This window comes from Xenopus laevis, chromosome 4S (assembly GCF_017654675.1).
Source record: "Xenopus laevis strain J_2021 chromosome 4S, Xenopus_laevis_v10.1, whole genome shotgun sequence".
Taxonomy (NCBI): Eukaryota; Metazoa; Chordata; class Amphibia; order Anura; family Pipidae; genus Xenopus; species Xenopus laevis.
Genome location: NC_054378.1, coordinates 1,283,074 through 1,296,599, shown reverse-complemented (window position 1 = coordinate 1,296,599; position 13,526 = coordinate 1,283,074). Strand labels below are relative to the sequence as shown.

Genomic DNA, 13,526 nt, shown 5'->3' with positions numbered 1-13,526 from the left:
AAACAGCACATTTCTTTCCTTCTATTGTGTACTCATGGGCTTCTGTATCAGACTAACTGTTTTCAGCTTAAACCTCTAGGGCTAGGGCTTGAGCATGCTCAGTTTGCTCCTCTCTCCCTCCTCCCCTCCCTGCTGTAATCTGAGCCCAGAGCTATGAGTGAGCAGGGAGAGACTCAGGCAGGAAGTGATGTCACACCAAGCTAATACTGCAGCTGCTATCCTAAACAAACAGAGCTTCTAGAGCTGTTTACTCAGATATGGTAAATCATTCTACAGAATAAATAAAGCATTCTAGCTTGCACTATTGCAGCTAATCTATTGGCAATAAAATACCTCCGTAGCTTTCCTTCTCCTTTAAGGGAGGCCCCAGAATGGTGGTTGTCATACTGTAACATGCAATCATAATACACTGATCTCTACAACACCGATTATACATTCTGCCAAGAAAAAGAGATTTTAGTAAAAAAAAGATGCTATGATCACTGGTGTTCTTTCTGGGAGGAAATCAAAGCTTCCCAAACTGCCAACAATCGCTTCCATTCCAGCGAATGAAAATGCTGGAAAACCACAGAGAACGTCAGTAGTAAATGAAAACTTCAGTGTTGTCTCACAACACAGACACACACTACAGTGTGCTATAGACAGTTGGCAGTTGGTTAGGAAATTTGATTGAAAAGGGGGTCTGAATGTATTAAAGCATGTCATGTGCCACAGAAGTCTTTGAGGGGGACACATGATCTCTTATCTGTGTATTAGTGATGTGCCGGGTCGGGTGGGTTGGGGCCGACCTCGCTGCTCCTCTTGCAGGTCCTGGGTGGGTTCTTAGATTTAGACTTCAGGCCTCCTGTTTTATAGACTCACGCCTGCCCCGCCCCTTTTGTGACATCATCAGCGGGGCAGGTCGGCGTGGGTCTATAAATGGAATGGGGAAGTCGGGTGCAGGTGGAGAAAAACTTGACTAATACATGGGCACAGATATCAAACTCTTAACCAAATTAATACTCCTCTTATATGCTGAGATGATCATTAAGTCCTAGTTTAAAAGTCAATAGTCTTGTTTTTGGGCTATATACATTCACAGCTGTAAAAGGTTCACACGCCCCTCTCCTTAATCATCTGGAGAACAAACAACGTGGAGCTGGTCTGGGCTTCCCACACTACCTGTGCTTGAACTCCCATCTCCCAAGTCTCTAGGCCCGCAATGTAAAAGACTCAATTCTGATGAAGCCACAGGACTGACGTGATGCCTTATAGGCCCACTATCTTCCTCCAGGGCTAGGAAAACCTCGGAAAGGCAGGAGTTTTCTCGCATGAGTTCCTCTTGGCGCCTCTCCAGTTCTGAAAGTTTCTTCAGGTATCCACCAAGGTCCTCTCTCAGTACTTTTGCTGTATGGTAGCCAAAGAGCTGCCACTCACTAGCCAACTTCTTACTCTTCAATCTGTCATCATCTAAGAAGCAGCAGAGGTCTTTCAGCTCCCTGTTCTCCTCCTGCAGACGGTGGTTGACTTGCTTCAGCTCACGAATTTCTGTTAAGTGACCTTGTAGCTGACGGTTAACCTCTTTGATTAGACGCCCTCTTTGGATTAGGGCAGACATTTTCTCTGCCTCTTCTTCCCTGAGCTTCCTCACTAATTCTTCCTTACTATGTGAAAGCATCTCCTCATCTGTAACCTTTGAGAGGTCCCTGCCAAGAAGGCTACATTCCTCGTTCATCATGAATTTGTTTAAAAGGAAACTATGTCCAACGTGTAGTCAGTGGTATTGGGTGTAATATTTTGTTTTTAACCACCAAGGAGAGCTCTTGGCTTCTTGGAGAGATCCTTCTTGCACCCTTCTATCTGTAGCTTAACCCAAGTAAAATAGGAGAGATATTTTGATCTGCTGGGGTCTCTACGTCATAACTTATGCTTTCTGGGTAGCCAAAAGAATAAATAAAGTGCTAGAGAAGCTGATCTGGATTCCTCCTACCATCAAGAAATTATCAGATTCATCTTTTGTTTCTTTTAATCACCCTTTCTTCTCAAATCAGTTCTGAGAAATTCTCCTTTTTATATTCTCTCCATGTTGAGCAAATTGTATATTCCTGGAAATGTAAAGTTCATCGTTTTGTTCATTTCAACAGTAGGTGCTATGATTTCTGATTTCGACTCAATGTTTCACTTTGAAACTCCAGATAATTCTTGAATAACAATTAAATTGGTGATTAAATTCAGTTCCATCCACTATACAGATCTTCATGTAGTAAACAATTTCTTACCAGATCTCCTCAATCATCAAGACCTTAAAAAAAGTCTTGAATTCAGGTCAATTCAGGTCCAGTTGATACACACTTCAGGTGAAGCAGAAGGTTGGCAACTCTGGGATTCCCTGTTATGTCCCGTGCAATTAGGTTTTCCTTGGGGTCTCCTTCTGCCATGCATGAAGAACAATGAAAATGTAGATAGAGAAGATTGAAGTTGAAGTAATAAAGTATTCAGAGTCACTCTCTTGAACATTCAAAGGCTGATCTCTGAGTACAATTCTTCTAAGGGCAAAAATCAGATAGAAACACATAGTAAGTTATATAATAATAATAATATTAATAATAACAACAAGAAATATACATAAAGAGGTGCTGAGAATGCATGATTATATCAAATTATATTATAGATATAGAACATAGCCAACAAGACTTGTATTAAAGAAATAGAAATGAGCGGAAATTAACAAAACTGGGTGAAAAAGGAAAACAAACATAGGCAAAAAAAAGAATTGAAATTCAGCAATTCTGTTTGAAACCTTGATATGAACACAATCAATACAATTCATATAACCTACCCCTATTTTTTATGCGTAATCCGGTGGTTTAGTAATTTTGCAAATCAAGCAGCCTAAACACTGATGTCCCCCTTAGTCAATAACAAGGGAACCAATATAAGAGAACATCACTGTATCAGCCATTCAGCAATAGTTTTAGGAGTATAAAGGACAACAAAAAAGGGTTTATGGCAAATCTCTCCCTGAATGGAATTTAATCTGAGCTTCTGGGAGTAACTAAGACAGGGGTCCCCAACCTTTTTTTTTTTTACCCGTGAGCCACATTCAAATGTAAAAAGAGTTGGGGAGCAACACAAGCATGAAAAAGTCCCTTGTGGTGCCAAATAAGGGCTGTAATTGGCTATTTGGTAGCCCCTATGTGAACTGGCAGCCTACAGGAGACTCTACTTGGCTCTATACTTAGTTTTTATGTAATTAAAACTTGCTTCCAAGCCTGGAATTCAAAAATAATCACCTGCTTTGAGGCCACTGGGAGCAACATCCAAGGGGTTGGAGAGCAACATGTTACTCACGAGCTACTGGTTGGGGATCACTGAACTAAGAGAACAAAAAGGCCTTCTTCATAATGAAAGGACCTTTAGGTTGGGTTCCTCCAGCCACTGTTTAGGCCCCTCTAGGGGGGCTAGCCTCTAATTTTGGGTTTACAGTGGAAGCATAATAGAAATATAATAGCCTGTGCAAGGGAATTGTTTCCCCAGCCTAGATAAAAACACAAAGTGTAAAAGATACGTCTACTAAATACTTGCATTTATATTTAAAACACAGTACAGCAGATAACAAGTATGCTTTAAACATACCAAAATATCATGAAAAAAGGAGAAATATATATATATTCTCCACAGTTGATATTGTGACGAAAGAGACTGATTTGTGAGAGATCGGTGACCAGAAGGTAAATGTGATGTGAAACAGTCAGAGTAAAATGGAAGGACGTGAGCTGAAGAGACAGACAGGGAGGGATGGAAATAAAGGAGATATATATATATATATACACAGTATATGGATCCTGGGCTTCAGAAATACTGTGCTGAGATGATTAATGAATTGGATTCATGGTGGGTAAAATGGATACAGCAGAACCAACGTCAGATGGGAATAAGAGAAGCAGAGAATCGGGGACACAAGGTGGAGAAATGGTGATAGAAAAGAAGAAGAGCAAAATGATAAATGTGGGGACGGAGGAGGAGAGGGTGGAAAGGAGGGAAGTAAGGGGGGACTGCAATGGAGGAATGAACAACTAGAACAATAGAACAGACAGAAGACACATAGACAGACAAGGAAAAAATAAATAATAAAAAACAGAGGGTAACCTGCTCTTGCTGCTGATGGGAGAGAGTGGGAGCGATAGAGACGGGGGAGGGGAAGAGAAGGGGGGGGCGACGTCAGATGCTGTATGTGATCAGGAAATCCTGTAAACAGAACAATCCCGACACACAAACACACTCTCACATACACACACATACACACTCACTCACACACAAACACACTCTCACACATATACACATATACACACACTCACACACTCACACACTCACACAATCTCACAAATCACTCTATATTTATATACACATACACACTCACACACAAACACACACACACTCTCTCACACACACATACAATCACACACTCACACATACACACACTCTCACACACATACACACACTCACACAATCTCACAAATCACTCTATATTTATACACACATACACACACACACAAACACACTCTCACACACACACACATACACACACTCTCACACACACACACACTCACACACTCACACAATCTCACAAATCACTCTATATTTATACACATACACACACACACACTCACATACACACACAAATACACTCTCACACACACACACTCACTCACACACTCTCACAATCTCACAAATCACTCTATATTTATACACACACACACACACACACAAACACACTCTCACACACACACACATACACACACTCTCACACACACACACACTCACACACTCACACAATCTCACAAATCACTCTATATTTATACACATACACACACATACACACTCACATACACACACAAATACACTCTCACACACACACACACACTCACTCACACACTCTCACAATCTCACAAATCACTCTATATTTATACACACTCACACTCAAACACTCACTCAAACACGCTCTCACACACACACACACACACACACAATCTCACAAATCACTCTCTATATTTACACACACAGATGCACATAACGATAAAGTGTAGATTTAAATGCAACATTCAATGCATTTTTATATGTGTTGTCTCAGTCAAGTTTTCCAAAAACCAAAACATAATTTGAAAAGCTTCCAATACATTATCCTTGGGAAGAGAACCTGTCAGACAGATGTATTTACAAATTAGAGGCCGTGATGTAACAGGAGAGACTCCTTCATGGATACAGGGACCTGCAAACATGTTCATGCAGCACTAAATATACACTAGCAATTGCAACCTGAGCTTAAAGGAGAACCAAACCCTTAATTATAAAAACACCTAACCCCCTACCCTACATAGACCCCCCTCTCTGCTCCCCTCCAGCCTAGCTGTTACCCCTGGTAAATGCCCCTATCTCTTTACTTGCCCCTCGGTGCAGATTCAGGGCATCAGAGTTGACGGGCGCCATCTTCTTCTCTTCAGTAATATTTGGGGTCTTCAGCAATTTTCGTCACTTTCAACACATGTGCAGTTGTCGCAAACCGGAAGATTGCTCCAACTGCGCATGCGCCGTTACGCTGATCTATTCCTGAACATTACCAAAGAGAAGAAGATGGCGCCCATGAACTCCGCTGCACTGAATCTGCACCGAGGGGTAAGTAAAGAGTTAGGGGCATTTACCAGGGGTAACAGCTAGGCTGGAGGGGAGCAGAGAGGGGGGTCTATGTAGGGTAGGGCTTTTTATAATTAAGGGTTTGGTTCTTCTTTAAATACAACTCTCAGCATCCCCCATATCATTTTTTCATTTCTGGTCAGTTATAGAGAGGGTTCACCTATGTTATATTTCCCCTCTGCAGACTTGTTGGTGCAGTAAAGATGGAGAAAGTGAAGTTAATGTATAGGTGGTATCATGGTGGTAGATGACATTGTGATGGGTGATTCAGTTAGCAACTTTCAGAGGGGTTTGGATGATTCCTTGGACAAGCAGAATATCCAAGGTTATTGTGATACTAAAATCTACAATTAATATACATATATATATATATATTGGTTTATATAGTTTCAGTGTTTGTATGGATGTGCACTGTGGTTCATCTGGAGGCTTTAAACTTGATGGCAAATGAAAATGTAATTTACGCTTCATCATACTGAAATAAGAAACTTTCTAAATACAATCAATTCAATATTCTGCATTGTTTCTGAAATAATCAAGTTTATGTTCACTATCCCTCTCTCAGCATCTGTTTCTCTTCATTCTCTCTTCATGCAGCAGTTGGGTGTCAGATATTCACTGACAGTTACATCCAATATATCTTATAGGGGGGCTCCTTTCCTAGCAGATGAATTAGAGCTCACTCTATTAAACTCACCAGACATCATGTCTCTCTACATGCAGGATTTGTCAGATATTGATTGACAGTTAGATCCAATATGTCTTATAGGGGGGCTCCTTTCCTAGCAGATGAATTAGAGCTCACTCAAATAACTGATTCCAGTACAAACAAAATGTAACAAAATAACTGCCTTTTGCACAAATCCTGCATGTAGAGAGACATGATGTCTGGTGAGTTTAATAGAGTGACCTCTAATACATCTTCTAGGCAATAGAGATTTTAACATCTCTATTGTCTATTACTTGGGGTGTCAGTTCACTGCATTTCACTGTATATTGTGCTTGGAGTGCTTAACCCCACTGCTTCTCACTGTGTAATGTACACGCGGTGCTAGTATTCCTTGCTATATAATGTGTTTTTGTGCCAGTACTGCTCTCACTACATATTGTGCAGGGGTACAAGGGCCAAGTGCTTTTCACTGTAGTAATGTACATAGAGTGACAATATTTATAAATAATATTTTGGTGGACTTATTCCCTCTGCCCTTCACAAATAAGTTTCTCAGTGTTCAGGACCACTGCTTTTACCCGTGATGAGGCCACAAAGACCCGGGACTAGGGAGGCAGGGGTGCGCTCATGGTGGGCATGCGGGCATTAGGGCCACACGGCCTAGAGGCGCCCATATAGGAAGTTTGTGCCTGTTCACCCTAAAAATTGGGGAGGCCATAGTTATTACTCACTGTCTGTGCTGAAAATTAATTAATCAATTAATTTTTAAAGTTAATTTTTAATCATTCTCACTTGCTTTCAGAGCAGGAATTATGGGTAGGCACATTGCCCTACAGCAATTTCATTTTTAGGGCCCCAAACATATCCAGAGGTTGTCCTTTACAAATATATGTTGAAATTGCTCATTAATTAGGGCCTCACCGGGCCCCCCTAAACCCCCTGGGCCTTCCTGCAGCCACAGGGTCTGCTTCCTCTGTAGTTGCGCCCCATGGGCACATGCCTGGAGTGCAACAGTTGGGGGGGGTGGCTAGGCACCTATCTGTTCTGTCTGCCTACCCCTAACTGGGCCCTTTAGTCCTGGGCACAATCCCAGTGGTGTCTGCTTCCTATTGCCATAGTGAAGCAGTATTCACTTGTATGAAATTAAATCAAATGTGAAAACCAAAACAATGGTCCAATTAATTAAAAAAATGATTTTACTTTTCATGAATGTGTATGTTTACATAGGCAACGATTTAATTGCCCTTTTTTTAGTTATTAGCGTTTCTACGCTGACTATTTTCAGCATAAATCTGCCAATGCTTTTTGTTATCAGGGACCCTCGGAACCTCTAAAAAAAAACACAGAAGGTTCACTTTTATTATTTTCCTTTCTGACATCCAAACTGCTACCTGGTTATTAAAGTTATTAAATCCCTAGCAGCCAAATAGAATTTCGAAGAATAAAGCTTTACGGTTGCAGGACAAAAGAAAAAAAAATTCAGAAAATCACAAAAAAATGTAGATTAAGACTAATCACAGTTTGTTTTAGAATATTGCTGTCTACATCACACTAAGGGGCACATTTACTATTGGTCGAATATCGAGGGTTAATTAACCCTCGATATTTGACCATCGAAGTAAAATCCTTCGACTTCGAATATCGAAGTCGAAGGATTTACTGCAAATGCTTCGATCGAAAGATCAAAGGAAAAATCGTTCGATCGAACGATTAAATCCTTCAAAATCGAACAATTCAAAGGATTTTAATCCATCGATCGAACGATTTTCCTTCGATCAAAAAAAGCTAGGAAAGCCTATGGGGACCTTCCCCATAGGCTAACATTGGTGCTCGGTAGGTTTTAGGTGGCAAAGTAGGTAGTCGAAGTTTTTTTTAAAGAGACAGTCGAACGATTTTTAGTTCGAATCTTTCGATTCGAAGTCGTAGTCGAAGGTCGAAGTATCCAATTCGATGGTCGAAGTAGCCAAAACAAAACTTCGAAATTCAAAGTATTTTTCATTCTATTCCTTCACTCGAGTAAGTAAATGTGCCCCTAAGGGTGTTATTAATCAAAATCTGAAAAGCTCTCACTATTTTCTGAAAATGTTTCCAACTAAATCCGCACAGACTTTTCCCCTCCATTGATCAATACATTTCTTGTACGGGAAAATCAATAAAATCGCAAAAAAACCGTATTGTATAAATTTTTCAGGATTTGTCGCTGAAAACTCAGACTTGATGCCCGAAACCTGCATCTTTTTAAGATTTGATGCCGGAAAACCATGAAATTCCTGATTATTGCACGATCAGGATATCAACGGGACATCTGCCATTGACTTCTACATGAACTCGGCAGGTCTGAGTTGGACTACTTTTTTAATTGGAATTTTAACACTATCAGGGTTTAATTAGTGCATGAGAAATTCAAGATTTTTTTTCTACAAAATTTTTTTTTCCCCTTTAAAAGTTCGACCAGAAAAAAAAACCGGACGGAAACGGAATAACCCCTTAAATGTTAATTTGAAAGTGAACTACCCCTTTAATACGTTGTGATCTTGAGTCAGTACATTTAAAAAACAATACACAATTGTTACCTCAGATTTACCACAAGGTGGTGATAAGAAATCCATTTATTATAAAATAGAAGTTGCCGTAGGTTTCCAGCTTTACAAAAGACCAGGATGACAGATCGAAGATCTACAAGTTGTGATAATACAATGGACGCGGCCTGTATCACCTTCACTCGCGGCTCAGCCACTGTAAATCCCACCAGACTCAGGAAGCATTAATAAATAGAAATTAATAATAAATAAAATTAAAATAAAATATATATTTTTTTACTTTAAGTGGTAATGAGATTAGGGTCACTGGGCAAATGACCTGGGACATGTTAGGCTTTTAGGCCTAGAAAGTGAGCAGTGATTTAGAAACCAAGAATAAATGATTTCAATATGTGGAAACCACAGGTTTCTTAAATGAACCACATAATCCTGTTACTCAAGACAAAAGCCGCCTGTTTTGTGTGTGTGGGGGGGGGCGGGGTTAAGGTAAGAATTTAGCAATTTTCCCAAAAAAATGGGGACTTTAAAGGGATACTGTCACGGGAAAACATTTTTTTTTTTTCAAAACACATCAGTTAATAGTGCTGCTCCAGCAGAATCTGTTTCCCAAAAGAGCAAACAGTTTTTTTTTATATTTAATTTTGAAATCTGACATGGGGCTAGACATATTGTCAGTTTCCCAGCTGCCCCCAGTCATGTGACTTGTGCCTGCACTTTAGGATGGAACTGCTTTCTGGCAGGCTGTTATTTCTCCTACTTAATGTAACTGAATATGTCTCAGTGGGACCTGGATTTTACTATTGAGTGCTATTCTTAAATCTACCAGGCAGCTGTTATCTTGTGTTAGGGAGCTGCTATCTGGTTACCTTCCCATTTTTCTGTTGTTAGAACAATGGGAATGTGATATGACTTCAACTTGCAGTACATCAGTAAAGAGTGACTGAAGTTTATCAGAGCACAAGTCACATGATTGGGGGCAGCTGGGAAACTGACAATATGTCTAGTCCCATGTCAGATTTCAAAATTAAATATAAAAAAATCTGTTTGCTTTTGGATTTCAATGCAGAATTCTGCTGGAGCAGCACTATTGACTGATGTGTTTTGAAAAAAAAACATTTTTCCCATGACAGTATCCCTTTAAAGGTGAACAAACCCTTAAAAGGTTCGGGCCTGCAAGACTGCCACGGGTGTCTCCGGCATGAGGTTAAGGCCATGCTGTGTGTATCATTAACACATTCAATTATATGCAGCACATGACACATTAGAGTGTTGTTGGTGGACTATGCCCTTATATTGAGCGTCCCATGTTGTAAACTGTAAGGACACACTGGATCTATAACTGATAAGCAGTACTCTGGCAATATGACCAAATATCATATTATGCTGTTTGTGTTTAGCTCAATTTCTTAGTTTTCATTTTTAAAATGGTAAAGGTGATCTCAGCCAGTAGGAAGAGACTGAGCCCAAAGGCGGCTTCGTTTGTATACGGATCCAGTATAAAGGGCTGTATTGTGTATTGTGAGTAGTGTCACAAAATCATCTAATATAAAAATTGACAAACCTCTCAGGCTTCTGATGAACTTGACTCTACTATGTATGACATATGTGCGTGGGATCTTAGATTGTAAGCTCCACTGGGGAAAGGGACTAATGTAAATGATGTGTTATATCTGTAAAGTGCTGTATAAATGTGTTGGTTTCATGTAAATAAATTAGGGATGCACCGAATCCAGGATTCGGTTCGGGATTCGGCCAGGATTCGGCCTTTTTCAGCAGGATTCGGATTCGGCCGAATCCTTCTGCCCAGCCGAACCGAATCCAAATCCTAATTTGCATATGCAAATTAGGGGCAGGAGGGAAATTGCGTGACTTTTTGTCAGAAAACAAGGAAGTAAAAAATGTTTTCCCCTTACCACCCCTAATTTGCATATGCAAATTACGGTTCGGATTTGGTTCGGTATTCGGCCGAATCTTTCACGAAGGATTCGGGGGTTCGGCCGAATCCAAAAAAGTGGATTCGGTGCATCCCTAAAATAAATACAAGTAAGAAACTCAAATTGCCAGACTGATTTACACCCACTAGTAATTTCACCTTTCCTTTAAAGGAGTAGTTTAATTATGAAGACGGTAATATTCTGAGACAATGTGACATTTTTATTCCTACAACTTTCCCCTTGGGAATTTTAGCAGCTGGTTGCTAGGGTTCAGTTTAGCCATAGCAACCAGGCAATGGTGTGAATGGGAGACTGACAGATTAATAAGAGAGAGAGAGGCTAAATAGACAAATAAGTAATATAAGTTATAATAACAAAAACATTTTAGCCTCAAAGGGCTGCAGATAAAGGCAGAAAACAAAGATAAATGAAGACCAGTCCTAAAAATAGGACATTCTATAACATACTAAGGGGGTTATTTACTAAACTTCAAATGCAAAAATCACGAAAAATTTTTGATTTTTTTTTTTTAATAAAATTGGACTTTTAAAAAAAAAAATCACAAATTTTTCAAAATCTTTTAAACCCCGAGGATGGAAAAGTCCGAATCTGAAAATCCGACATCTCAGACCTGTTGAGGTTGCATATAAGTCAATGGGAGAACAGATGCTGAGAGAGGAATAGTGAAGATAAACTTGATTATTTCAGAAATGGTACAGAATTTTTAATTGATTGTATTTAGAAAGTTTAATTTTTTCAATATGAGGAAGCTTATATTAAATTTTCATTTTCACGATAGTTCCCTTTAAATTTATATACCAGTTTGGTAAGATTCTTTAATATGCCGCTTAGTTTGCTTAAAGGGATACTGTCATGGGAAAAAAAATTTTTTTCAAAATGAATCAGTTAATAGTGCTGCTCCAGCAGAATTCTGCACTGAAATCCATTTCTCAAAAGAGCAAACAGATTTTTTTATATTCAATTTTGAAATCTGACACGGGGCTAGACATTTTGTCAATTTCCCAGCTGCCCCATGTCATGTGACTTGTGCCTGCACTTCAGGAGAGTAATGCTTTTTGGCAGGCTGCTGTTTCTCCTTCTCAATGTAACTGAAGGAGTCTCAGTGGGACATGGGTTTTTACGATTGAGTGTTGTTCTTAGATCTACCAGGCAGCTGTTATCTTGTGTTAGGGAGCTGTTATCTGGTTACCTTCCCATTGTTCTTTTGTTTGGCTGCTGGGGGGGAAAAGGGAGGGGGTGATATCACTCCAACTTGCAGTACAGCAGTAAGGAGTGATTGAAGTTTATCAGAGCACAAGTCACATGACATGGGGCAGCTGGGAAATTGACAAAATGTCTAGCCCCATGTCAGATTTCAAAATTGAATATAAAAAAATCTGTTTGCTCTTTTGAGAAATGGATTTCAGTGCAGAATTCTGCTGGAGCAGCACTATTAACTGATTCATTTTGAAAAATTTTTTTTTCCCATGACAGTATCCCTTTAAGTATTCATTGTGGGGGTGAAGTTTTCCTTTAATAATATATATAAGAAAGATACAAAACCTAAAGAATAGAGCTGGCACCGTTCCGACACCCCAATAATATTTTTGGGGTGTCGGAATGGTGCCAGCTCTATTCTTTAGGTTTTTGTATGTATTTCCCCCCCTGCAGAGGGTTTGGAGCATGAGCACCCGGACCCCTTGTGGAAAGCGGTAAGCTTGTCCTTATATTTCAAAAAGTCCATGCTTTCTATGATCAGGGGTGCTTCGCCAATGAGGCGAGTTGAGGCTGTCGCCTCAGGCGGCAGCGCCCCACTAGGTACCAGGGGCAGCAAAAATGCTGCTCCTGGTACTTTAAGAGCAAATTTCAGGGGGAGGGGGGGCAGCAGCAACTGCTGCTGCCTCAGGCGGCAGAGGGGCAAGGAGCACCCCTGTCTATGATTTTCTATTATATATAAGAAAGCTACACTTCCATTATACAATGGGCATGTTGTGGTGAATGAGTTTACTGCAGATACTGCAGACAAGTATTGATTATTGGGTAATGCGATGCTCCGAGCAGCTATACGCAGGCCCCTTGCATGTTTTGCCGCAGTCACTGCATTAAGTGATTGATTTTAGAAATGAGCTGCCGCCTGTTTTTATAGCTGTACTGGCAAAGAGAAAGACATAAAGATGTGCAATTGGCTCACCTTCTGGTAAACAAATTGAGTCTTTAGACCTTTTTCGGCTGCGCTGTCCCAACCACTTCAGAAAAAGGGGGTTAGGGCAAGAAGGCCTTTTACGACCACAAGTCATCTCTCCCGGCATTTCTAGTCCATTCCAGCAGCTCTATTCAGCATTCTATACCCTGAAAAATAATTCATAAAATTTGTATTTTTTAAAAAAAAAAATCTGTTAACATGTAGAAACCATAACTCAGAGGTATCACATAAGAAAGATCATAATAATGAATATTATCTGCTGGGTTTATATTTTATGTTGCTTAAGCCTTATGAGAGTTAAAGGGGTGGTCACCTTTAAGTTTTACTTTTCATATGTTATAGAATGGCTAATTTTAAGCAACTTTTCAATTGGCCTTCATTCTTTTTTATTATAGTTTTTGAATTATTTGCCCTTTTCAGCTTTCAAAAGGGGGTGAGTGAGAACATCTAAAAAACAAACGCTCTGTAAGGCTACAAATGTATTGTTACTGCTACTTTTTATTCCTCAT

At 39.8% G+C, this 13,526-nt stretch overlaps 1 protein-coding gene across 3 annotated transcripts; it reads right to left on the bottom strand.

Moving 5' to 3' along the window:
* Nucleotides 1-273: 273 nt before the first annotated feature.
* ccdc85b.S (coiled-coil domain containing 85B S homeolog) lies at nt 274-13,165 on the bottom strand. Of its 3 annotated transcripts, none has more exons than XM_041560690.1 (2): nt 13,006-13,165; nt 274-2,525 (listed from the first exon to the last, which is right to left on the bottom strand). In XM_041560690.1, exon 2 carries the CDS (start codon nt 1,715-1,717, stop codon nt 1,109-1,111), a length of 609 nt encoding a protein of 202 aa, XP_041416624.1. In that variant the 5' UTR covers nt 1,718-2,525; nt 13,006-13,165; the 3' UTR covers nt 274-1,108. The 3 variants fall into 3 exon arrangements, with proteins under 3 accessions (XP_041416624.1, XP_018115463.1, XP_041416625.1); XM_018259974.2 differs by lacking the exon at nt 13,006-13,165 and adding an exon at nt 4,129-4,273; XM_041560691.1 differs by lacking the exon at nt 13,006-13,165 and adding an exon at nt 4,129-4,273 and having other exon boundaries at nt 274-2,522.
* Nucleotides 13,166-13,526: the final 361 nt, after the last annotated feature.